Source organism: Hypanus sabinus, chromosome 11 (assembly GCF_030144855.1).
Source record: "Hypanus sabinus isolate sHypSab1 chromosome 11, sHypSab1.hap1, whole genome shotgun sequence".
NCBI classification, from domain to species: domain Eukaryota; kingdom Metazoa; phylum Chordata; class Chondrichthyes; order Myliobatiformes; family Dasyatidae; genus Hypanus; species Hypanus sabinus.
In genome coordinates, this window is record NC_082716.1 from 6,437,396 (window position 1) to 6,463,460 (window position 26,065).

At 48.4% G+C, this 26,065-nt stretch overlaps 1 protein-coding gene across 1 annotated transcript in view; it reads right to left on the minus strand.

Annotated features, from left to right (window-relative positions):
- Positions 1-26,065, minus strand: part of LOC132402335 (uncharacterized) — a 109,123-nt gene that overhangs the window by 37,694 nt on the left and 45,364 nt on the right. Inside the window, exons 7-12 of the mRNA XM_059985213.1 lie at positions 24,816-24,961; positions 20,560-20,632; positions 19,375-19,522; positions 16,798-16,879; positions 14,267-14,333; positions 8,521-8,662 (exon numbers count right to left, since the gene is read on the minus strand). Coding sequence (XP_059841196.1) covers positions 8,521-8,662; positions 14,267-14,333; positions 16,798-16,879; positions 19,375-19,522; positions 20,560-20,632; positions 24,816-24,961 — 658 coding nt within the window. The remainder of the gene's footprint in view (positions 1-8,520; positions 8,663-14,266; positions 14,334-16,797; positions 16,880-19,374; positions 19,523-20,559; positions 20,633-24,815; positions 24,962-26,065) is intronic.

Here is a 26,065-nt window from a genome sequence, read left to right on the forward strand (position 1 = left end):
GTCCCGGGGAGTTTTGTAGAACAGAGGGAGCGAGGGGTACAGGTACAGGGTGTCCCGGGGAGTGTTGTCCCGGGGAGTGTTGTAGGACAGAGGGAGCGAGGGGCACAGATACAGGGTGTCCTGGGGAGTGTTGTAGAACAGAGGGAGCGAGGGGTACAGGTACAGGGTGTCCCGGGGAGTGTTGTAGAACAGAGGGAGCGAGGGGGACAGGTACAGGGTGTCCCGGGGAGTGTTGTAGAACAGAGGGAGCGAGGGGTACAGGTACAGGGTGTCCCGGGGAGTGTTGTAGAACAGAGGGAGTGAGGGGTACAGATACAGGGTGTCCCGGGGAGTGTTGTAGAACAGAGGGAGCGAGGGGTACAGGTACAGGGTGTCCCGGGGAGTGTTGTAGAACAGAGGGAGTGAGGGGTACAGATACAGGGTGTCCCGGGGAGTGTTGTAGAACAGAGGGAGCGAGGGGTACAGGTACAGGGTGTCCCGGGGAGTGTTGTAGAACAGAGGGAGCGAGGGGTACAGGTACAGGGTGTCCCAGGGAGTGTTGTAGAACAGAGGGAGTGAGGGGTACAGATACAGGGTGTCCCGGGGAGTGTGGTCCCGGGGAGTGTTGTAAGACAGAGGGAGCGAGGGGCACAGATACAGGGTGTCCCGGGGAGTTTTGTAGAACAGAGGGAGCGAGGGGTACAGGTACAGGGTTTTCCGGGGAGTGTTGTAGAACAGAGGGAGCGAGGGGTACAGGTACAGGGTGTCCCGGGGAGTGTTGTAGAACAGAGGGAGCGAGGGGTACAGGTACAGGGTGTCCCGGGGAGTGTTGTAGAACAGAGGGAGTGAGGGGTACAGGTACAGGGTGTCCCGGGGAGTGTTGTAGAACAGAGGGAGCGAGGGGTACAGGTACAGGTTTCCCGGGGAGTGTTGTAGAACAGAGGGAGCGAGGGGTACAGGTACAGGGTGTCCCAGGGAGTGTTGTAGAACAGAGGGAGTGAGGGGTACAGGTACAGGGTGTCCCGGAGAGTGTTGTAGAACAGAGGGAGCGAGGGGTACAGGTACAGGGTGTCCCGGGGAGTGTTGTCCCGGGGAGTGTTGTAGAACAGAGGGAGCGAGGGGTACAGGTACAGGGTGTCCCGGGGAGTGTTGTAGAACAGAGGGAGCGAGGGGTACAGCTACAGGGTGTCCCGGGGAGTGTTGTAGAACAGAGGGAGCGAGGGGTACAGGTACAGGGTGTCCCGGGGAGTGTTGTAGAACAGAGGGAGCGAGGGGTACAGGTACAGGGTGTCCCTGGGAGTGTTGTAGAACAGAGGGAGCGAGGGGTACAGATACAGGGTGTCCCGGGGAGTGTTGTAGGACAGAGGGAGCGAGGGGCACAGATACAGGGTGTCCCGGGGAGTTTTGTAGAACAGAGGGAGCGAGGGGTACAGGTACAGGGTGTCCCGGGGAGTGTTGTAGAACAGAGGGAGCGAGGGGTACAGGTACAGGGTGTCCCGGGGAGTGTTGTAGAACAGAGGGAGCGAGGGGTACAGGTACAGTGTGTCCCGGGGAGTGTTGTAGAACAGAGGGAGTGAGGGGTACAGGTACAGGGTGTCCCGGGGAGTGTTGTAGAACAGAGGGAGCGAGGGGTACAGGTACAGGGTGTCCCGGGGAGTGTTGTAGAACAGAGGGAGTGAGGGGTACAGGTACAGGGTGTCCCGGGGAGTGTTGTAGAACAGAGAGAGTGAGGGGTACAGGTACAGGGTGTCCCGGGGAGTGTTGTAGAACAGAGGGAGCGAGGGGTACAGGTACAAGGTGTCCCGGGGAGTGTTGTAGGACAGAGGGAGCGAGGGGCACAGATACAGGGTGTCCCGGGGAGTTTTGTAGAACAGAGGGAGCGAGGGGTACAGGTACAGGGTGTCCCGGGGAGTATTGTAGAACAGAGGGAGCGAGGGGTACAGGTACAGGGTGTCCCGGGGAGTGTTGTAGAACAGAGGGAGCGAGGGGTACAGATACAGGGTGTCCCGGGGAGTGTTGTAGGACAGAGGGAGCGAGGGGCACAGATACAGGGTGTCCCGGGGAGTTTTGTAGAACAGAGGGAGCGAGGGGTACAGATACAGGGTGTCCCGGGGAGTGTTGTAGAACAGAGGGAGCGAGGGGTACAGGTACAGGGTGTCCCGGGGAGTGTTGTAGAACAGAGGGAGTGAGGGGTACAGGTACAGGGTGTCCCGGGGAGTGTTATAGAACAGAGGGAGCGAGGGGTACAGGTACAGGGTGTCCCGGGGAGTGTTGTAGAACAGAGGGAGTGAGGGGTACAGATACAGGGTGTCCCGGGGAGTGTTGTAGGACAGAGGGAGCGAGGGGTACAGATACAGGGTGTCCCGGGGAGTGTTGTAGAACAGAGGGAGTGAGGGGTACAGATACAGGGTGTCCCGGGGAGTGTTGTAGAACAGAGGGAGTGAGGGGTACAGGTACAGTGTGTCCCGGGGAGTGTTGTCCCGGGGAGTGTTGTAGGACAGAGGGAGCGAGGGGCACAGATACAGGGTGTCCTGGGGAGTGTTGTATAACAGAGGGAGCGAGGGGTACAGGTACAGGGTGTCCCGGGGCGTGTTGTAGAACTGAGGGAGTGAGGGGTACAGGTACAGGGTGTCCCGGGGAGTGTTGTAGAACAGAGGGAGCGAGGGGTACAGGTACAGGGTGTCCCGGGGAGTGTTGTAGAACAGAGGGAGCGAGGGGTACAGGTACAGGGTGTCCCGGGGAGTGTTGTAGAACAGAGGGAGTGAGGGGTACAGGTACAGGGTGTCCCGGGGAGTGTTGTAGAACAGTGGGAGCGAGGGGTACAGGTACAGGGTGTCCCGGGGAGTGTTGTAGAACAGAGGGAGCGAGGGGTACAGGTACAGGGTGTCCCGGGGAGTGTTATAGAACAGAGGGAGTGAGGGGTACAGGTACAGGGTGTCCCGGGGAGTGTTATAGAACAGAGGGAGTGAGGGGTACAGGTACAGGGTGTCCAAGGGAGTGTTGTAGAACAGAGGGAGCGAGGGGTACAGGTACAGGGTGTCCCGGGGAGTGTTGTAGGACAGAGGGAGCGAGGGGCACAGATACAGGGTGTCCCGGGGAGTGTTGTCCCGGGGAGTGTTGTAGAACAGAGGGAGTGAGGGGTACAGGTACAGGGTGTCCCGGGGAGTGTTGTAGAACAGAGGGAGCGAGGGGTACAGGTACAGGGTGTCCCGGGGAGTGTTGTAGAACAGAGGGAGCGAGGGGTACAGGTACAGGGTGTCCCGGGGAGTGTTGTAGAACAGAGGGAGCGAGGGGTACAGGTACAGGGTGTCCCGGGGAGTGTTGTAGAACAGAGGGAGCGAGGGGTACAGGTACAGGGTGTCCCGGGGAGTGTTGTAGAACAGAGGGAGTGAGGGGTACAGATACAGGGTGTCCCGGGGAGTGTTGTCCCGGGGAGTGTTGTAGAACAGAGGGAGTGAGGGGTACAGGTACAGGGTGTCCCGGGGAGTGTTGTAGAACAGAGGGAGCGAGGGGTACAGGTACAGGGTGTCCCGGTGAGTGTTGTAGAACAGAGGGAGCGAGGGGTACAGGTACAGGGTGTCCTGGGGAGTTTTGTAGAACAGAGGGAGTGAGGGGTACAGGTACAGGGTGTCCCGGGGAGTGTTGTAGGACAGAGGGAGCGAGGGGCACAGATACAGGGTGCCCCGGGGAGTGTTGTAGAACAGAGGGAGCGAGGGGTACAGGTACAGGCTGTCCCGGGGAGTGTTGTAGAACAGAGGGAGCGAGGGGTACAGATACAGGGTGTCCCGGGGAGTGTTGTAGAACAGAGGGAGCGAGGGGTACAGGTACAGGGTGTCCCGGGGAGTGTTGTAGAACAGAGGGAGCGAGGGGTACAGGTACAGGGTGTCCCGGGGAGTGTTATAGAACAGAGAGAGCGAGGGGTACAGGTACAGGGTGTCCGGGGGAGTGTTATAGAACAGAGGGAGTGAGGGGTACAGGTACAGGGTGTCCCGGGGAGTGTTGTAGGACAGAGGGAGCGAGGGGCACAGATACAGGGTGTCCCGGGGAGTTTTGTAGAACAGAGGGAGCGAGGGGTACAGGTACAGGGTGTCCCGGGGAGTGTTGTCCCGGGGAGTGTTGTAGGACAGAGGGAGCGAGGGGCACAGATACAGGGTGTCCTGGGGAGTGTTGTAGAACAGAGGGAGCGAGGGGTACAGGTACAGGGTGTCCCGGGGAGTGTTGTAGAACAGAGGGAGCGAGGGGGACAGGTACAGGGTGTCCCGGGGAGTGTTGTAGAACAGAGGGAGCGAGGGGTACAGGTACAGGGTGTCCCGGGGAGTGTTGTAGAACAGAGGGAGTGAGGGGTACAGATACAGGGTGTCCCGGGGAGTGTTGTAGAACAGAGGGAGCGAGGGGTACAGGTACAGGGTGTCCCGGGGAGTGTTGTAGAACAGAGGGAGTGAGGGGTACAGGTACAGGGTGTCCCGGGGAGTGTTGTAGAACAGAGGGAGCGAGGGGTACAGGTACAGGGTGTCCCGGGGAGTGTTGTAGAACAGAGGGAGCGAGGGGTACAGGTACAGGGTGTCCCGGGGAGTGTTGTAGAACAGAGGGAGTGAGGGGTACAGATACAGGGTGTCCCGGGGAGTGTGGTCCCGGGGAGTGTTGTAGGACAGAGGGAGCGAGGGGCACAGATACAGGGTGTCCCGGGGAGTTTTGTAGAACAGAGGGAGCGAGGGGTACAGGTACAGGGTGTCCCGGGGAGTGTTGTAGAACAGAGGGAGCGAGGGGTACAGGTACAGGGTGTCCCGGGGAGTGTTGTAGAACAGAGGGAGCGAGGGGTACAGGTACAGGGTGTCCCGGGGAGTGTTGTAGAACAGAGGGAGTGAGGGGTACAGGTACAGGGTGTCCCGGGGAGTGTTGTAGAACAGAGGGAGCGAGGGGTACAGGTACAGGTTTCCCGGGGAGTGTTGTAGAACAGAGGGAGCGAGGGGTACAGGTACAGGGTGTCCCAGGGAGTGTTGTAGAACAGAGGGAGTGAGGGGTACAGGTACAGGGTGTCCCGGAGAGTGTTGTAGAACAGAGGGAGCGAGGGGTACAGGTACAGGGTGTCCCGGGGAGTGTTGTCCCGGGGAGTGTTGTAGAACAGAGGGAGCGAGGGGTACAGGTACAGGGTGTCCCGGGGAGTGTTGTAGAACAGAGGGAGCGAGGGGTACAGCTACAGGGTGTCCCGGGGAGTGTTGTAGAACAGAGGGAGCGAGGGGTACAGGTACAGGGTGTCCCGGGGAGTGTTGTAGAACAGAGGGAGCGAGGGGTACAGGTACAGGGTGTCCCTGGGAGTGTTGTAGAACAGAGGGAGCGAGGGGTACAGATACAGGGTGTCCCGGGGAGTGTTGTAGGACAGAGGGAGCGAGGGGCACAGATACAGGGTGTCCCGGGGAGTTTTGTAGAACAGAGGGAGCGAGGGGTACAGGTACAGGGTGTCCCGGGGATTGTTGTAGAACAGAGGGAGCGAGGGGTACAGGTACAGGGTGTCCCGGGGAGTGTTGTAGAACAGAGGGAGCGAGGGGTACAGGTACAGTGTGTCCCGGGGAGTGTTGTAGAACAGAGGGAGTGAGGGGTACAGGTACAGGGTGTCCCGGGGAGTGTTGTAGAACAGAGGGAGCGAGGGGTACAGGTACAGGGTGTCCCGGGGAGTGTTGTAGAACAGAGGGAGTGAGGGGTACAGGTACAGGGTGTCCCGGGGAGTGTTGTAGAACAGAGAGAGTGAGGGGTACAGGTACAGGGTGTCCCGGGGAGTGTTGTAGAACAGAGAGAGTGAGGGGTACAGGTACAGGGTGTCCCGGGGAGTGTTGTAGAACAGAGGGAGCGAGGGGTACAGGTACAAGGTGTCCCGGGGAGTGTTGTAGGACAGAGGGAGCGAGGGGCACAGATACAGGGTGTCCCGGGGAGTTTTGTAGAACAGAGGGAGCGAGGGGTACAGGTACAGGGTGTCCCGGGGAGTATTGTAGAACAGAGGGAGCGAGGGGTACAGGTACAGGGTGTCCCGGGGAGTGTTGTAGAACAGAGGGAGCGAGGGGTACAGATACAGGGTGTCCCGGGGAGTGTTGTAGGACAGAGGGAGCGAGGGGCACAGATACAGGGTGTCCCGGGGAGTTTTGTAGAACAGAGGGAGCGAGGGGTACAGGTACAGGGTGTCCCGGGGAGTGTTGTAGAACAGAGGGAGCGAGGGGTACAGGTACAGGGTGTCCCGGGGAGTGTTGTAGAACAGAGGGAGTGAGGGGTACAGATACAGGGTGTCCCGGGGAGTGTTGTAGGACAGAGGGAGCGAGGGGTACAGATACAGGGTGTCCCGGGGAGTGTTGTAGAACAGAGGGAGTGAGGGGTACAGATACAGGGTGTCCCGGGGAGTGTTGTAGAACAGAGGGAGTGAGGGGTACAGGTACAGTGTGTCCCGGGGAGTGTTGTCCCGGGGAGTGTTGTAGGACAGAGGGAGCGAGGGGCACAGATACAGGGTGTCCTGGGGAGTGTTGTATAACAGAGGGAGCGAGGGGTACAGGTACAGGGTGTCCCGGGGCGTGTTGTAGAACTGAGGGAGTGAGGGGTACAGGTACAGGGTGTCCCGGGGAGTGTTGTAGAACAGAGGGAGCGAGGGGTACAGGTACAGGGTGTCCCGGGGAGTGTTGTAGAACAGTGGGAGCGAGGGGTACAGATACAGGGTGTCCCGGGGAGTGTTATAGAACAGAGGGAGTGAGGGGTACAGGTACAGGGTGTCCCGGGGAGTGTTATAGAACAGAGGGAGCGAGGGGTACAGGTACAGGGTGTCCAAGGGAGTGTTGTAGAACAGAGGGAGCGAGGGGTACAGGTACAGGGTGTCCCGGGGAGTGTTGTAGGACAGAGGGAGCGAGGGGCACAGATACAGGGTGTCCCGGGGAGTGTTGTCCCGGGGAGTGTTGTAGAACAGAGGGAGTGAGGGGTACAGGTACAGGGTGTCCCGGGGAGTGTTGTAGAACAGAGGGAGCGAGGGGTACAGGTACAGGGTGTCCCGGGGAGTGTTGTAGAACAGAGGGAGCGAGGGGTACAGGTACAGGGTGTCCCGGGGAGTGTTGTAGAACAGAGGGAGCGAGGGGTACAGGTACAGGGTGTCCCGGGGAGTGTTGTAGAACAGAGGGAGCGAGGGGTACAGGTACAGGGTGTCCCGGGGAGTGTTGTAGAACAGAGGGAGTGAGGGGTACAGATACAGGGTGTCCCGGGGAGTGTTGTAGAACAGAGGGAGCGAGGGGTACAGGTACAGGGTGTCCCGGTGAGTGTTGTAGAACAGAGGGAGCGAGGGGTACAGGTACAGGGTGTCCTGGGGAGTTTTGTAGAACAGAGGGAGCGAGGGGCACAGATACAGGGTGCCCCGGGGAATGTTGTAGAACAGAGGGAGCGAGGGGTACAGGTACAGGCTGTCCCGGGGAGTGTTGTAGAACAGAGGGAGTGAGGGGTACAGATACAGGGTGTCCCGGGGAGTGTTGTCCCGGGGAGTGTTGTAGAACAGAGGGAGTGAGGGGTACAGGTACAGGGTGTCCCGGGGAGTGTTGTAGAACAGAGGGAGTGAGGGGTACAGGTACAGGGTGTCCCGGGGAGTGTTGTAGAACAGAGGGAGCGAGGGGTACAGGTACAGGGTGTCCCGGGGAGTGTTGTAGAACAGAGGGAGTGAGGGGTACAGGTACAGGGTGTCCCGGGGAGTGTTGTAGAACAGAGGGAGCGAGGGGTACAGGTACAGGGTGTCCCGGGGAGTGTTGTCCCGGGGAGTGTTGTAGAACAGAGGGAGCGAGGGGTACAGGTACAGGGTGTCCCGGGGATTGTTGTAGAACAGAGGGAGTGAGGGGTACAGGTGCAGGGTGTCCCGGGGAGTGTTGTAGAACAGAGGGAGCGAGGGGTACAGGTACAGGGTGTCCCGGGGAGTGTTGTAGAACAGTGGGAGCGAGGGGTACAGGTACAGGGTGTCCCGGGGAGTGTTGTAGAACAGAGGGAGTGAGGGGTACAGGTACAGGTTTCCCTGAGAGTGATGTAACAGGTAAACTTGGTAGTGACGATGCATCGATGCATTTGGCATTTTGACCTTCAACAGTCAGGTCTTTAAATACTTTGCTGCCATGACAAACAACACATTTCACATTTGCCAGTGATCATAAATCGGGAAAAGTCACATCTGATTGACGTCTCTCATCCTAGCTGAGGTGATATGGCAGGTTTGAAGTTCAAAGTAAATTTATTATCAGAGCAATCGTTTGTCACCACGTATAACACTGAGCGTCACTTCCTGTGGGTATTCACAGTAAATACAAGGAGTCAATGAAAAAAATCAAGAGAAGTAATAACTGTAATGAATATTAGAACATGTGATGAAGGATCCTTAAAAGAGTGTGAAGTTCAGTGTTGGGATGAGTGACGTTAACCCCTCTGGTTCAGGAGCCTGCTGGTTGAGGGGTAATAACTGTTCCTATGGGTCTTGAGGCTCCTGCTCAATAGCAGCAGCAAGAAGAGCAGAGAGATGGTGAGTAGGAGGGGCAGCCTTACCTGTAGACATCTGCCGTGGGGCTCAGGTTCGAAGCAGTGCCTGCAAGCACTTCAGGAGCACAGTAAATGCGACCCATCTTCGGAATGAAACCGTTATCGAATTCCTGGAAATCAGCGCTCCTGTAGGCTACCAGTCCGTAGTCTTCACAAACAGACAGATTGAGATGCCAGTTACAGACTCAGATGTGGGAAGGATACTGAGATCACACAGACAAACTCAGGTGTGGCCACTTTATTAGGTATGGCACCTCCTGTAGCCCAACCATTTCAAAGTTCAATGTGCTGTGTGTTCAGAGATGCTCCTCTGCCCACCACTGTTGTAATATGCGTTTACATTTGAGTTACTGTCAGCTTGAACCAGTCTGGCCATTTTTCGCTGACCTCTCTCATTAACAAGGCATTTCACCCACAGATCTTGTCTGTCTTTTGTTTCTCACACCATTCTCTGCAAACTCTTGTGCGTGGGAATCCCAGGAGATCCAGCAGTTTCTGAGATACTCAAACCAAATATTCCACAGTCAAAGTTACTTAGATCATACTTCTTTCCCATTCTAAAGTCTGGTCTGAACAACTGAACCTCTTGACCATGCCTGCGTGCTTTTATGCATTGAATTGCTGCCCCACGATTGGCTGACTAGATATTTGCATTAATGAGCGGGTGTATATAATAACGAGGCCAATGAATGTACTTGCAGCAGCATCGCAGGCACATGGTATGAGATACAGTAAGTGCTGGAAGAACTCAGCAGGTCAGGCTGTATCACTGGAGGAAAATGAATAAACAGTCAACATTTTGGCTGAGACTCTTCATCAGGATATTACTCCCTTGGGGAGTATTGTAGAACAAATTGAGCTGGGGTACATTTACAGGGTTCCCCCTGGGGAATAACTGTGAAGAGTCTTGGCCCAAAACGTCTACTGTTTATTCCTCTTCATAGATGCTGCCTGACCTGCTGACTTCTTCCAGCATTTTGTGTGTGTTGCTCTGGACTTGTAGCACCTGCAGAATCTCTTGTATTTATAAATAAGAGGCTGTTGTTACCTGCAATCTTGCACACCCATCTGTCATCAATAATACAGTTGGTCGATTTCAGTCTCCCATGGTACACTCTGCGATGGTGGAGATAAGCCATTCCCCGAGACACATCCGTGGCAAATGATAATCTAAAGCAACAACATCTTGAGGTTAAATGTACCATATCCCAAAAGGAAATACATGGGTGATGGGGGAGAAGGGTGAGATATGTGTGGTGGGTGTTGGGGACGAGAGTCAAGGCTTTTGACCAAGGTTTAAATGGGCCCTGAGGGACACATTTTCACATTGAGAATGATTTTGTGGAGCAAGTCACAGGCAGAATGGTCGTGCAGCAATTAGCATAAGGCTTTACAGCACCAACAACCCGGGTTAATAAGGAGTCTGTACGTTCCTCTGGGTGCTCCCATTTCCCCTTAACACTGCAAAGACGTATGTTTAGGGTTAGTGAATTGTAGACATTCTATATTGGCACCAGAAGCATGGTGACACCCGGGCTGTCCCTGGCATACCAGACCTCATAGAGGGATCAGAGGTGGAGAGAGTGAGCAGCTTCAAGTTCCTGGGTGTCAACATCTCAGAATCTAACCTGGTCCCAACATATTGATGTGGTCATAAAGAAGGCAAGAGAGCAGCTATACTTCATTAGGAATTTGAAGAGATTTGGCATGTCAACAAATACACTCAAAAACTTCTATAGTTGTACCATGGAGAACATTCTGACAGGCTCCATCACTGTCTGGTAAGGAGGGGCTACTGCACAGGACCAAAAGAAGCTGCAGAAGGTTGTAAATCTAGCCAGCTCCATCTTGGGCACCAGCCTACAAAGTACCCAGGACATCTTCAGGGAGCGGTGTCTCAGAAAGGCAGCGTCCATTATTAAGGACCTCCAGCACCCGGGGTTTGCCCTTTCCTCACTGTTACCACCAGGTACAGAAGCCTGAAGACACACACCCAGCAATTCAGGAACAGCTTCTTCCCCTCTGCCATCCGATTCCTAAATGGACATTGAATCTTTGGACACTTTTTTTAATATACAGTATTTCTGTTTTTGCACATTTTTTAAATCTATTCAATATATGTCATTGATTTACTTATTTATTATTATCATTATTTTTATTTTATTTATTATATTTTTTCTCTCTGCTATATTATGTGATGCATTGAACCGCTGCTGCTAAGTTAATAAATTTCACATGGTGTGCCAGTGATAATAAACCTGATTCTGATACTTCAGACTGTGCTGGTCATTGATGTAAGCAATGCATTTCACTGTAAGTTTTGGTGTTTTAATGTACATGTGACAAATAAAATTCAATTAAAATGTTTAAGAGATATTTATACAAGTACATGGATAGAAGTTTAGAGGGATGTGGGTCAAAGGCGGGCAAATGGTGGCAGCAATGAGAAGAGGGCGTATCCTGGGTGATAGGGTCCTTAATGGTGGATGCCATATTTGTGAAGGTGTCCTCGAAGCTGGAGTGGCTAGTGCCCATGATGGAGCTGGCTGAGTTTAAAACTTTTTGCAGCTTTGCACTGAGCCCCACACACCACAGCAGACAGTGATGGACCCAGTCAGAATGCTCTCCATGGTACATCTGTACAAATTAGTCAGTGTCTTTGGTGACATGCTAAATCTCTCAAACGCCTAATGAAATATAGTTACTGGTGTGCCTTCTTTGAAATTGCTGGACCAAGGATAGATCCTCAGAGATGTTGATACAGAGGACCCTGAAGCTGCTGATCCACATGCCAGTGCTAAAACAGAGAGACCAGGGAGGGCAGGAGAGCTGGAGGATATTATGAGGGTTGAGATGCAGGCAGGATTCCACGCATGGAACTGGTTACGGTGATGGAAGGACTGTGGAGATCGTATTGATTGATTCTGAGGGTAATTGAGGTGGTGGAAGCCGAGAGGAAGTTTGTCCTGGGGAGGGGAGTCTAGAACTGAGGCAATGGCTTCAGAATCAGAATCAGGTTTGTTATTACTGACATATGTTGTGAAGTTTGTTGTATTGTGGCAATAGTAATTTGCAAAGTATAACAATTACTTTATGTTACAATAGATTGATAAATAGATCAATAGACCATAAGACAAAGGAGCAGAATTAGGCCATTTGGCCCATCAATTCTGCTCCACCATTTGATCACAGCTGATTTATCATCCCTCACAACCCCATTCTCCTGCCGTCTCCCCATAATCTTTGATGCCTGGCTAATCAAGAATTTAACAATCTCCTCTTTAAATATATCAAAGACCTGGCCTCCACAGCTGTCTGCAATAATGAATTCCACAGATTCACCACCCTCTGTCTAAGGAAAATCCTTCTCACCTCTGTTCTAAATGGATGTCCCTCTTATCTGAGGCTGTGATAGATAGATATATAGATAAGTAGAGAGATAAAGAGAGAGAGAGATAGATACATAAATTGAGATAGATAGATTGAGAGGTAAATGAAGGATCAGTTCTACATTTCATTCTACATAATGATTGTTTCTACTTCTTCTCCCTCAATGTCCTGCGTGATGATCTGTCCTGTATCAACAGAATGCAAGACAAGTTTTCACTATGGCTTGGTGCATTTTAAGTATTGCAATGCGTTTCTACCGCAAAACAAATTTCATGAGATATGTCAGTGATTCTAGTTCTTCTCAGCCACGTGGGTTTCGGAAAACAGATGAGCAGAGCACCGGAATCTTCCTTGAACATTGGGATTTCTTATCCGAGAGGACAGATCCGCTCTCAGTTCGAGGTCTCGTGTGTGGAAAGATTAAAGATGTACAATTAAAGATTTTTTTAAATTAAAGATTAGCTTTATTTGCTTTATGTCTATCAAAACATTAAAACACACAGTGAAAAGTGTTATTTCTGTCAACAAACAACAAATTCTGAGGGTGAGCTGGGGGCAGACTACAAGTGTTGCCACATTTCCAGCACTAGCACAGCATGTCCACAACTCACTAATCCTTGCCATACGTCTTTGGAATGTGGGAGGAAACCAGAGCATTGAGAGGAAACCCCCACTGTCACAAGAAGAATGTACGTCCTTACAGACAGCAGTGGGAACTGAACCCTGATCAGTAATGGCTGGGGCTATAAAGTGATTGCACTAACCACTATGCCACCATTATGGGGAATAAACTAAAGAATATGAGATGTAAAGGAACATTAATGCAAGTGTGATATTAAAATAATGCAATTCAATTTGATAATAATGTGACAATGACTAACAAAGCCCAAGGATATGCTGGGAGCAGCCTGCAAGGAAGGTTTTTGAAATTCACAGGTACTTACACCAGCATAAGTCAGTGAGGCCAAGGCTCTGGGCTAGCGGGGGATTGAGAGTTGGCAAAGTTTCCGATAAACGGAGGTTATGGTTTGGGATGACGATAGAGACACATACCCAGTGAGACTTGCAGCAGCCTATGAACTGAAGAGGGACTGAGTTTGGGCCCCTTATGTGCTGGCATTGGAGAGGATACTGAGGAGGCTCATGAGAATGATCCTGGCAAAGAAAGGGTTAACGTGTGAGGTGTGTTTGATGGCTCTGGTCCTGGAGTGTAGAATAGTAAGGGGAGGCTCTCATTGAAACCTATTGAACATTGAAAGGCCAAGATACAGTAGATGTGGAGAAGGTGTTTCCTATTGTGGATGAGCCTAGCACCAGAGGGCACCATCTCGAATGGAAGGACATCCCTTTGGAACAGAGATGAGGAGGAATTTCTTTAGCCAAAGGGTAGTGATCTGTGGAATTCATTGTCACAGATGGCTTTGGAGGCCAAGCCACTGGGTATGTTTTAAGTAGAGGTTGATAGGTTCTTGATAAACAAAGGTGTCAAAGGTTATGGGGAGAAGGCAGGAGAATTTGGTTGAGAAGGATAATAAATCTGCCATGATGGAATGGTGAAGTAGACTCGATTGACCAAATGGCCTCATTCTGCTCCGATGTCTTATGGCTTTGCAATTAGTCCATTCTGTAAGTCACACTACACATGCAGATCTACAAACCACAGCTCCTTGCAAGTAAATGAGAAATGTGTGGGTGTTACCTGAAGCCCCAATTCAGGGGAATATCTTCATTGAATAGTACGTCGGACAGACTCCCTTTAGGGCAATATTCGGTAACTATAGTAACGTTAGGGACCTCCACAGATCCACCGATAAACTTGCACAGGTTTGGATGGTCGAGTTCCCTGGAATGATGAGCAGTGCAATTAATATCTAGAAAGAACAATAAATACCAGAGCTGAGTGGACAGAGTGGTGTTATCCCCTTAACACAGCTCAAGGTCCAAGATAGTTGAATGTCATTTCCAGCACACAAGTGTAAAGGAGAACAAAATAATCATTAGTCCTGATCCAATGCAGCACAAAAAAAACAAAGAGATAAAGAACACAATCATAATAAAAAACACAATAAATATAAATACATAAGATAGCTTATACATGTAGATTGATTGTATGTCCATAAAGCGACACTCGGCACAGGAGTGTCTGTACATAAGGTGACTGACAGGAAATGATAGAGTTAGTGGTGGTTGGGGTGTGGAGGGGTGGGGTAGTGGGTGGATGTGTTGATCAGCCTCATTGCTTGGAGAAAGAAACAGTTTTTGAGTCTGGTGTTCCCGCTGTGGATGCTAAGTGGTGTCATCCCTGATGGGAGTGGGACAAACAGTCCATGAGCAGGGTGGGTGGGATCCTTCACGATGTTACTGGCTTCTGTCTGGTCCCCTTCTGCACTTATGTCCTTGATGGTGGGTAGGCTGACGCCAGCGACGCGCTGGACAGTTTTCAAACAGCGTCAACACAGCATGTCCACAGTTTTCAGCAGTCTCGCCGCTGCCCGTGAGGAGTTTGTATGTTCTCTTCGTGAGCACTTGGGTTTCCTCCCAAAGACGTACTGATTGGTAGGTTAATTGGTCATTGTAACTTGTCCTGCGATTAGGCCAGGATTAACCCAGGAGTTGCTGGGCAGCACGACTCGAAGGGCCAGTTCCCTATAGAATCTCAATAAATAATTTAAAAAATAAAGAACAACACAACCAGCTGGACTTTCCTGTCAATCAGTCACCTTATATACAGACACTCCTCTGCCTAGCGTCACTGTATGGACATACAGTCAATCTATATATATAAGCTACCTTATGTATTTATATTTTTTGTTTTTTATTAAGTTCTTTTATTGTGTTTTTGTGCTTCTCGGATCCAGGGTAACAATTATTTAATTCTCTTTTACACTAGTGTACTGGAAATGACATTAAGTTATCTTGAATTCTGGGAGAAAGACTATATGTTAACCCTGTCTCTGCCAAGTGTCCTGGCACAAACTGCAATCAGAGAGAGTCTCATTCCTCAAACCACACTTTTCCCTTAACCTGAACTCATAACATTGTTTTCCTTATAAACAATAATCCTGTTTATCTCGTGGACTGTGTATTTATTCTTAAAGAGTCAGTCCCTCGTTTCAAACAATCAGCTGTACCCCCTCTGCCCTTCGGTATTCCTGACTCAATTCATCTCCGAAGATTTAGAAAAAACACCACTTCTTGGAATTCCCCCTCATTCACCATTCCTTCATTGTCGCTGGGTCAAAATTGTGGAATTCCCTCCCCAACAGCACTGTGGGTGTACCCACACCTCAGGGACTGCAGCTTATCACCACCTTCTCAAGGGCCACTAGGGATGGGCAGTAAATGCTGGCTTGGCTGGCGTAAATGAATACATTTTTTAAATTTAAAGATTAAATATTTTTAGAGTTTGCTTTATTTGTCACAAGTACAGTGAAGCATGCAATGAAACGTATTGTTTGAGTCAACAGCCAACACAGTCCGAGGATTGTGCTGGGGCAGCCCACAAGTGCCACCAAAAGCTTCCAGCACCAAGACAGCATGCCCACAACCCACTAACTCTAACCTAGAACATGGAACATTGAACAGCGCAGGAACCAGACCTCAGCTCGCAATGTTCTGCCGAAGCAATTAAGTTAGTGATCAAATGGCCACCTGAACGAATCCTCTCTGCCTACACGACGTCCATATTCTTCCATTTTCATCACAATCATGTGCCTATCTGAATGTCCCTTAAAAGTTTCTAATCTCTCTGCCTTTATCACCACCCCATGAAGTGCATTCTGGGCACCCACTGTGTAAAAAGCTTGCCCCTCACATCTCTTTTGAATCTGTATGTCTTTGGAATGTGAGAGGAAACCGGACCACCTGGAGGAAACACACACAGGCTTGGGAAGAATGTACAAATTTCTCACAGCAGCGAGAATTCCGGTTGCAGGCGCCATAAATAGTTACATTAGCTGCTACGCAGCCCTGTCACCTACCCATGGTGTCAACCCTCCCATACATCACTCTGCCACTCACCAGCCCCTGCCTCTATCCTCTCCCAGTCCGGTCCACCTCCTGGATGACCCAGTCTCTCAATAAACCATGTTTGCTTTTGCCATGCCCTCCCCGCATTTCTCCGAAATATTTCATCTCCAAATTGCCCAAATTCTGAAGAACGATTAACTCACTTCCTTTCCTCAAAGGTGTTGTCTGACCTGCTGAAGTGCCTGACCGTGGGGCTTAGTGTAGCAGTTAGCGTGACACTATTACAGCCCGAGGGCTTCGGAGTTTGGAGTTCAATTCCGTCATCCTCTGTAAGCAAGTTTGTGCACATGTTTCCTCCGGGTGCTCTGGTTTCCTCCCACAGTCCAAAGATGTCCCAGTTAGTAGGTTAATTGGTCATTGTAAACTGTCCTGTGATTAAGCTCGGGTTAAATAGATGAGTTGCTGAATGGGCCAAAAGGGCCCATTCTGTGCTGTACCTCTAAATAAAATAAAATACTATTGTGGTGAACTACATATACCTGTCTGGACACGCCCCACCCCCCCACTGACTGCTCCTGCGGCTCCTCCCACAGACCCCAGTATAAAGGCGATTGGGGCCTGAGCCGTGCCCTCAGTCTCCAGGATGTAGTATGGTGGTCACTTGCTGCTGGTTCTTTCTTCTAGTCAATAAAAGCTGATATCTCGCCTCACATCTCAGAGAGTTATTGATGGTGCATCAACTATGCAATAAAATTTTAGGATCATAAAATGGGTGGGCAATCTAGACCTATGTCTAATACCAGAGGGCATTCTTTTAAGGTGGGAAGGGGTAAGTTCGGGGCAAGAATTCTTTACAGGTGGGGAGTACATTTTGTATTCAGCCAACACAAGCTCTTGATGCGTAAAGACGAGTGTGTACCTCACTTGCTTCACTTCTTGTCTGATGGTTTTCGAGAGATTAAAAGTTTTCTTCTGTATCCACTTGATGGCCACCGTCCGACCGTCACTGAAAGAAAAGGGAGCAGGGACATCGAGACACTCAGAATCAGAATCAGGGTTATTGCTCAGTGGCCTCTTCATTGGGAACCTGCCATGCCTAATAAAGTGGCCACGAGCGTGAGTCCGTGGTCTTCTGCTGCTGTAGCCTATCCACTTCACTCTTGTGCATTCAGAGATGCTCTTCTGCACACCACTGTTGTGGGTTATTGAGTTACTGTCTCCTTCCTGTCAGCTCGAACCAATCTCCCTTGCCCTCTCTCACTGACAAGGTATTTTTGCCCATAGACTCTTGCTCACAAGATGATCTTTTTGTCTCTCACACCAGTCTCTGTAATACCTAGGGACTATTGTACATGAAAACCCCGGGTGATCAGTAGTTTTGAGATACTCAAACCACCCCATCTGGCACCAACCATCATTCCACAGTCAAAGCCACTTAAATCACACTCCTTCCCCATTCTGATGTTTGTGCTGAACAACAACTGAACCTCTTGACCGCATCTGCATGTTTTATGCATTGAGTTCCTATTGCATGAATGGCTGATTAGATATTTGCCTTAACGAGCAGGTGTACAGGTGTTCCTAATAAAATACCACTCTATATAAAAAATAAATATTGAACTGAGTTGATTTTATTTCTTACAGCCTTCACATACAGGAGTAAAAACCTTTGTGTTACGTCTCCATCTAAATGTGCAATGAGCAATCATAGTAATTTATAATAATTTATAATAAATAGAACGGTCAATGTAACATGGAAATACACTCAAATTAATGTGAGTTAATCAGTCTGATGGCCTGGTGGAAGAAGCTGTCCCGGAGCCTGTTGGTCCTGGCTTTTATGCTGGGTTCTGTTTCCCAAAGGGTAGCAGCTGGAACAGTTTGTGGTTGAGGTGACTTGGGTCCCCAATGATCCTTTGGGCCCTTTCTTCTCACCTGTCTTTGTAAATGTCCTGTTCACATCTACAGATGTGCTGGGCTGTCCGCACCACTCTCTGCAGAGTCCTGCGATTAAAGGGGGTACAGTTCCCAGACCAGGCAGTGATGCAGCTAATCAGGATGCTCTCAATTGTGCCCCTGTAGAAAATCTTTAGGATTTGGGGGCTCATACCAAACTTCCTCAACTGTCTGAGGTGAAAGAGGTGCTGTTGTGCCTTTTTCACCACACAGCTGGTGTGTATAGACCACGTGAAATTTGTTGTTTTGCAGCAGCAGTACAGTGTGATACATAATAAAAATAAACTGTGTTACAAAATGAAATATTAAAAATCATATAAATAAATAAATAGTTCAAAAGAGAGCAAAATGTAGTGTTCATGGGTTCAAGGTCTCACTGTTCACAGCTGCTTTTCCCAGAAACTATAATGAAATATCCACATTTAGCATTCCAATAGTCAAAACCTTTCTATGGACAGTGACGATTCAGGCCAAGACCTTTCATCAGGACCTTTTATCATCTTTGCCTGAAGCTTAGACAGTTTATTCATTTCGATAGATGCTGCCTGACCCATTGAGTTTCTCCAGCATTTTGTGCGTGCTGCTCTATATCTCCAGCATCTGCGGATTCTCCTGTGCTAATGATTTGACAATCAGGGTCTTTCTCTCCAGGGCAAAACCGTCAAACACCGGAGGGCATAAACATGAGAAACCCTGCAGATGCTGGAAAACTAAAGCAACGCACACGGGGCTGTTGGGTTGCCGGTCAGTGTGGCTCGGGGGGTCACTCTGCACTATATAGCTAAATAAATAAATAAATACCCAGCGTTACAGACCTCATCCCTGAGAGAGGAAGGATCTCCCCCTTGAAGGTGTATGAAGTCATGTGGAGAAAGCAGAAGCCACAGAGCCAACCAACCTTCTACTGGCCCAGGGCAGAGGACTCCAGTGAGCTGCTGTCAGTGGACTCGGCCCCAGTAGGGGTGATAGGCTTAAGAAAAAGAAGGTATTTTATGGTGACATATATCTAATTTGATAATGGATTTACTTTGACTGTCGGGTATTTACCAGATATATAAAGTTCAAAGTTGAAAGTAAATTCATTATTAAAGTACATCTATATTACCAGATACAACCCTGAGATTCATTTTCTTGCAGCCAATCACTGTAAGTCCAAGAAGTGTGAGAGAATCAATGAAAGACTGCGCCCCACAGGATGGACAAACAACCGACGTGTAAAGAAACAGGAAACTGTGCAAATACAAAAATAAAGGGGTAAAAAGGCTAATCATCAGAAGAAGAAGTAAGCAATAAATGAGATCGAGAACATGAGGTGAAGAGTCCTTGAAAGTGAGCCCACAGGGTGTGGGAGCAATTCACTGCTGGGGCAAGTGAAGTTGAAAGAAGTTATCCCCTTTGGTTGAAGAACCTGACGGTTGAGGGGTGATCCTGACTCTGAGGCTCCTGTACTTACTTTCCTGATGGCAGTCGTGAGAAGAGAACGAGGTGGGAACTTTGAGTATGGTGGACCATGCATGCAATAAAACTAAGAACTCTGTGACTTACTAGATGCCAGTCTGTATGAAGCCCGGCTTGTGAACCGGGCTTGTGGCAAAACCACTCGTAGAAGCGTCATTCACCTCACTTGGAATCGCACTGCCATTAGTATGATGGATTGTTGCCACGCTGCTGAATCCCACCAGAAAACCGCTGCCTAAAAACATACAGTGAGCTCTTGACAAAAGACCATTACCACAAGACATCGGAGCAGAATAAGGCCATTTTGGCCCATCAACTCTGCTCTGTTATTCCATCCCGGCTGATTTATTTTCCTTCTCAACCCCATTCTCAGTGATTGGTTAATGCAGGAATGTGGCCTTGAGGTTAAAGGCTAGAGGTTAAAGATTAGCCATAATCCTACTGAATGGTAGGGCAGCCCACCGTTTGACCCTCTTTCATTGAACAGTTCCGCACCCTCTCTGAGTCTTTCACATAAGGCTATGACATAGAAGCAGAATTGGGCCATTTGGCCCATTGAGTTTGCTCTGCCATTCCATGATGGTTGATTTATTATCCCTCTCAACCCCATTCTCCTGTCTTTCCCCTGTAAGCTCTGATCAAGAACCAATCAGCTTCCACTTTAGATATACCCAACAACTTGGCCTAAACAGCCATCTGTGGCAATGAATTCACCACTGCCTGGCTAAAGAAATTCCTCTTCATCTCTGTTCTAAAGGGACGTCCCTCTATTCTGAGGCTGTGTCATCTGGTCCTCGACTCCCCACCACAGGAAATATCCTCTCCACATCCACTCCATCTAGGCCCATAGGTTTCAATGAGGTCATTCCTCATTGTACTAAAACCCAACGAGTACAGACCCAGAGCCATCAAATGCTCTTCATATGTTAACCCTTTCCTTCCTGGGATATTCTCATAAAGAATCAAAAGAAACAAAGAACATTGTGGTCAGAATGGGAGAGTGGACAAACAAACAGGTTTCTAGGCAACCACCAATTCCTGTGTGGAAAACCTGCCCCTCATATCTCCTTGGAAATTAGCCCCTTCTCACCTTAAATGCATGCCCTCTGGTATTAGATATTTCAACCCTGGGGAAAAAATACTCTCTGTCTATTCTATCTGGTCATTGATGACTAATTTAATTGGGTCAGCACAGCAGTGTGGGCTGAAGGGCCTATGCCAATGCTATACTGTTCAAAGTTCTATCTAAACCCTCCGAGCAGACAGAAATACCTGTGCTAATCTCCTTGAGACTGATGATCCAGCTCTCGTCCCACAGCATCTTCTGCTTCTGATATTGCAGCCACTACAAGTACAGAAACTCGGTTAGAGTCAGAGTGGAATTGAGTAAAGGCATCTGCAAGAGGTTCACTAAAGCCCTCCCCACCATTGAGCACACCTGCAAGGAGAGGAGTCGCGGGAAAGCTGCCACCACCGTCAAGCACCCTGCTGTCCAGGCCTTGCCCAATTCATGCTGCTGCCATTGGGACTCAGGGACACCTAAGGATGGGCAATTAATGACGGTCCTCTTAGCAGTATACAAACATCCAAAAATAATTGATGAAGCGATGCCCACACGCACAGTTAGAGTATAATATTGCAAGTCCCAGGGATGGTCTGCCTGGGTGACACTCAGTTTGTAACCTGGAAGTTGATTTCCAAGCACAGGAGCTTCATTTGTCACACGTACATTGAAGCATACGGGGTGAAATGTGGTATTTGCAGGGGTGCAGTGCTACCGGAGCTCACCGGAGCACCAGTCCAGCACCTCTGTAATAAAAAAGTCAAAATAAACAAGCAGAGTATTTAACAGCGGGGTTTGGGGAGTGGGGGTGGTGGCTGGTGGGGAAAATACCACTATTAACATTCAGATATTTGATCATTTTTGGTGAAATCCTGAAGCTGTGACTGTTTTGTGAAATTCCTCCTGGCTCGACCCTTTGTCCCAGCATACCCTGCTGTAGCCTCCCGCCATTTCACAGATCCTCAGTCTCTCTCCAGCACTCATTGTTCGAGCATTGTTCGCTGAGAAAATAAAAATATTAGATCTTTTGAACAGTGGCATGTCGCTTGCTGAAGTGGGCTGTAAGGTCGGCAAGAACGAATCGAGCATTCGCACAATAAAGCAGAAAGAAGCTGAAATTCGTGGAAGTGTTAGTGCTGCCCCTACAACGGCAAAAATGGTCTCTCTGGTTCGTGATAAAGTGCTTTCAAAGACTGAGAAAGCATTAAGTGTGTGGCTGGAGGACACGTCGCAGAAGCATATCCTGTTGTTGGCAAAATTATGCATGAAGAAGCACAGCCTCTATGAGCACTACTGTGAGGGGGTTGACAAGAGCAAGAGGAAGGAGTTTAAGGCTAGTAAGGGATGGCTGGCCTGCTATGTAAAGCACTACAGCCTCAAGAACATAAAGAGCATGGGAGAGTTGGCATGGCAGATGTACCAAATATCCTATTATGGAGCGGATCAAAGTACACGCTTGAAGTCTCTCAGAAAAAAAATTGTTGATCACAAGCTATCAAAAGCTCACCGTGCTGCTGTAAGTGTTGAAAATATAGCTAGTGAAGATGATCTTGGAAAATTATGTGACACCATGAATGCTTCACATCTAAAGGCAACTTGTTCAATTTTTCGAAGGGTCTCAGCCCATAATGTCGACAGCGCTTCTCCTTATAGATGCTGCCTGGCCTGCTGTGTTCCACCAGCATTTTGTGTGTGTTGTTCAATTTTTCGTTCTGCATATTATTTAGCTCAGAATGACAGACCATACTCTGATCACTTTGACTTATTGGAACTTCAGAAGAAATGGTATTGACATTGAAACTGGACTGCATTCCCGCACTAGTGCTACAGAGATAATTAATCACATAGCCATTAATATGAAAAAGAAAATTTACCAGCATACCAAGCAAATAAATGACAAATTTTCTGTTCTCTGAGGAATCAACAAGCCTGAGCATTGAGACCACTCTAATAGTTTATTTGAAATGTGGAAGTGATAAGGAAGGTGATCCCCATTTTATTTTTTAGATCTAATTGAACTGCCTGATTTGAAAGCTGAAACGATTGCTGAGCATCTACTGAACTGTCTCAATAACCAAGGGTTTGATGGCTCTTACTTGAAACAGAACCTTGTAGCATTTGCTAGTGATGGGGTGAGTGTAATGCTCAGTGTCAAATCTGGAGTTGCTACAATCCTCAAGGAACATTTCCCTGATGTGATAATTTGGCACCGTCTTAATCACAGATTAGAACTTGCAGTAGGTGATTCGGTGAGAGAAGTTCATGGAATAAATCATTTTCAATCATTTATGGATAAATTGTACTCTGTTTACAGCAGATCACCTCTAAATCAAAAGGAACTGTCTGAATATGCCTCTCAACTACAGCAACAAATTTGCAAAAATAGCTCGTAGCCGTGTTCTGGGCACCAGGTGGGTAGCGAGCTCGTTTCAAACAGTTTCAGTAGTGCGACAAAATTATGAAGCACTGTATTTTCATTTTGAAAAAGCAATGAACAATGAAACAAGATCTGACAGTGACAGAGAAACCTATGAAGGTCTGTTCAACAGACTCTCTTCAGAACAGTTTCTATTGGACTGAGCTCTAATGTAACTTGGTTTACTGTCAGAGTGTTTACAGAAACACACTACTACGATTGTTTATGCAGACAAACTGATTCAACGAAGCGTAAGATCACTTCATGGACTAAAAAGGCAACCTGGTACAAAAACACTAGAAGCTCAAGAGGCAGTTGAAAAGGGGAAGTTTGGAGAAATTACCTTAACAAGCAACAAAATTGTCTCCATTAATTATCTACCATTTCTTACTAGTCTTATAAACAATTTGCAGCACCGTATATTCACGGCAATATCCTTGAAAGGTTCTGAAACTTCTAAACCTCAAAGTATGTATAAATCACTGCTAAATGAAATGTGTGTCCTTGATAAAGATAACTGGCCTGCTGAAATACCGTCTAATTATGGAGAAGCTGCAATATCATCTCTCTGTAAGTGGTTTAAGCTTTCTTCTTCCTCTGTAATAAACGCCTTCAGAGATTATGTGGAGGATCATTGTTGCTGCATCCCCCAAGATTTACACCCATTACTGAGCTGTTCACAAGTTATTCCCATTAGTACTGCTGAGTGGGTGAGAGATTCACTCACATCAACTTGATAATAACAGCAGCTCGCTCAAGAATTCTCATAAATCACTTATCAGCACTTATGTTTGTTAAACTACATGGACCTCCTCTAGTTCAGTGGAATCCTGAACCGTACGTCACATTGTGGCTGTGGTATCACAGATCAGCAGATGACAAGAGTTATTTCAGACCCCCGGACACATATTACACCAGACCCTTTGTGGAAATTATTCTGAAACTTCTCATTGGTGGCATTTGTTAAGTAGGTAAATACTTTCAAATTGCTAAAATACATGATTACCGTCTTTTTCTTTACTTGTTAGATAATTATATTTTAGGATAATTAGTGAGTGCAACCATGCAATACTTTGTCATATTATTAAATTAAGTATTATATATTTTATTGTACCAGTTATACACTGAAATTTAACTATCACTATATTTCTGTGGAGCTCTGGAGTTCATATATTTCTTTCATCTTGGTTTAGTGCTTGACATTATAAAAAGCCCTATTCATATATATATGTAACACCCAATTTGTGTACCTGCTCATTACATGAATGGGCAAGGAAGTTGCCCAGTACATGAAATGAGCAGGTACACAAATTGGGTGTTACATATATATAGAGAAAGGATATAGGAAAGGACAAGCATTTTGTCAGCTCCAGCAACTAAAAAGTTAGCACTGCACCCCTGGGTGTTTGCCCCAACAACCAGCAGTCTCAGGTTGTGCAGGGGAAGGCCACAAGTGCCACCAAGCCTCCGGCACCAGCATAGCATGCCGACTATTTATTTGTTTGCTTATTTTTTTATTGAGATACAGTGCGGAAAAGCCCCATTCGGCCTTTCTCGCCACACCTCCCAGCAACCACAGCCTAATCACGGGACAATTTACCATGACCAATTAACCTACCAACCGATACGTCTTTGGACTGTGGGAGGAAACCGGAGCATCCGGAGGAAACACGTGCATTCATGAGGAGAATGTACAGACGCGGCAGGATACTAATCAAGTTTATATAAATTATAAAGATTATAAATATTATTTATGTGTCACATGTACTTCGAAACATTGAACCGGACAGTGAAATACATCATTTGCATCAAATTGAATCAGCGAGGATGTTGCTAGGAGTGTTTTACAACTTACTAGCCACCTGTAAGTCTCTGGAATGTGGAAGCCAGTGCACCCAGAGGAAACCCACTTGGTCACGGGGAGAACTTACAAACCCCTACAGTGGTGGGAATCAAACCCGAATCGGTGATTGCTGGCACCGTGGAGCAATTATACTAACCAGTGTTACTGAGCCTGTCCTACGGTGAATCAGGATTCAGTTCACCTACCAGCAGAGTGAGGATAAATCCCGTACACAGGAGGGCGATTGGAAGTCCAATTGAAGCTTTGATCCCTATGGACATGGGACATGGTCCACAGTCAGCCGGACACGTGTCACAACGTTCATCCTCGTCGCACACTCCATCATCACAGACTGTGGCAAGACAGCGTACAGAGCAGAGCGGTTACACCAGAAACCATTTAGTTTCAATCCTCTCTTATTAACAACGCTAAGTGCTCCTGAACATTGGAGTTTAAATTCTAATTAAAATATATAATGGCCTAAGATTATTAATTGTAGAGAATTACAGCACAGAAACAGGCCATTCAGCCCACCTAGCCTATGCAAACTGATCTTCCGCCTAGCCCCATCAACCCTCTCCATACCCCTCCCAAATTTCTCTTCACTGCTACAATTGAACCCACAATCCACTACTTCTGCCGGCATCTCACTGCAGGAAGGATGTGGAAGCCACAGAAAGGGTGCAGAGGAGATTTGCAAGGATGTTGCCTGGATTGGGGAGTATGTCTTATGAAGGCAGATTGAATGAACTCGGCCTTTTCTCCTTGGAGCGACAGAGGATGAGAGGTGACCTGATAGAGGTGTATAAGATGATGAGAGGCATTGATCACATGGATAGTCAGAGGCTTTTTCCCAGGGCTGAAATGGTTGCCACAAGGGGACACAGGTTTAAGGCGCTGGAGAGTAGGTACAGGGGAAAAGTCAGGGGTAAGTTTTTTTACACAGAGGTGGCTGAGTGCATGGAATGGGCTGCCGACAATGGTAGTGGAGACATACAATAGGGTCGTTTAAGAGACTTTTAGTAGGTACATGGAGCTTAGAAAAATAGAGGGCTATGAGTAAGCCTAGTAATTTCTAAGTTAGGGACATGTTCGGCACAACTTTGTGGGCTGAAGGGCCTGTATTGTGCTGTAGGTTTTCTATGTTTCTACATTTTAACTCGTTCCACACTCACACTACTCTCTGAGTGAAGCAATTCCCTTCAGATCCCAGGCATAGTGGACAGTGAAGAAAACATTGAAAGCTTGCAGTGGGATCTGGACCAGCTGTAAAACCGGACTGACAAGCATGAGGTGTTGCACTTTGAGAGGACAAACCAGGATAGGACATACACAGTAGCATTGGGAGAGTGGTAGTATGGAGGGATCTGAAAATAGAGATTTTTATTGGAAGTGGCATCTCAGATAGATAGGGTCATCAAGAGAATTTTTGGCACATTTGCCTTTATAGATCAAA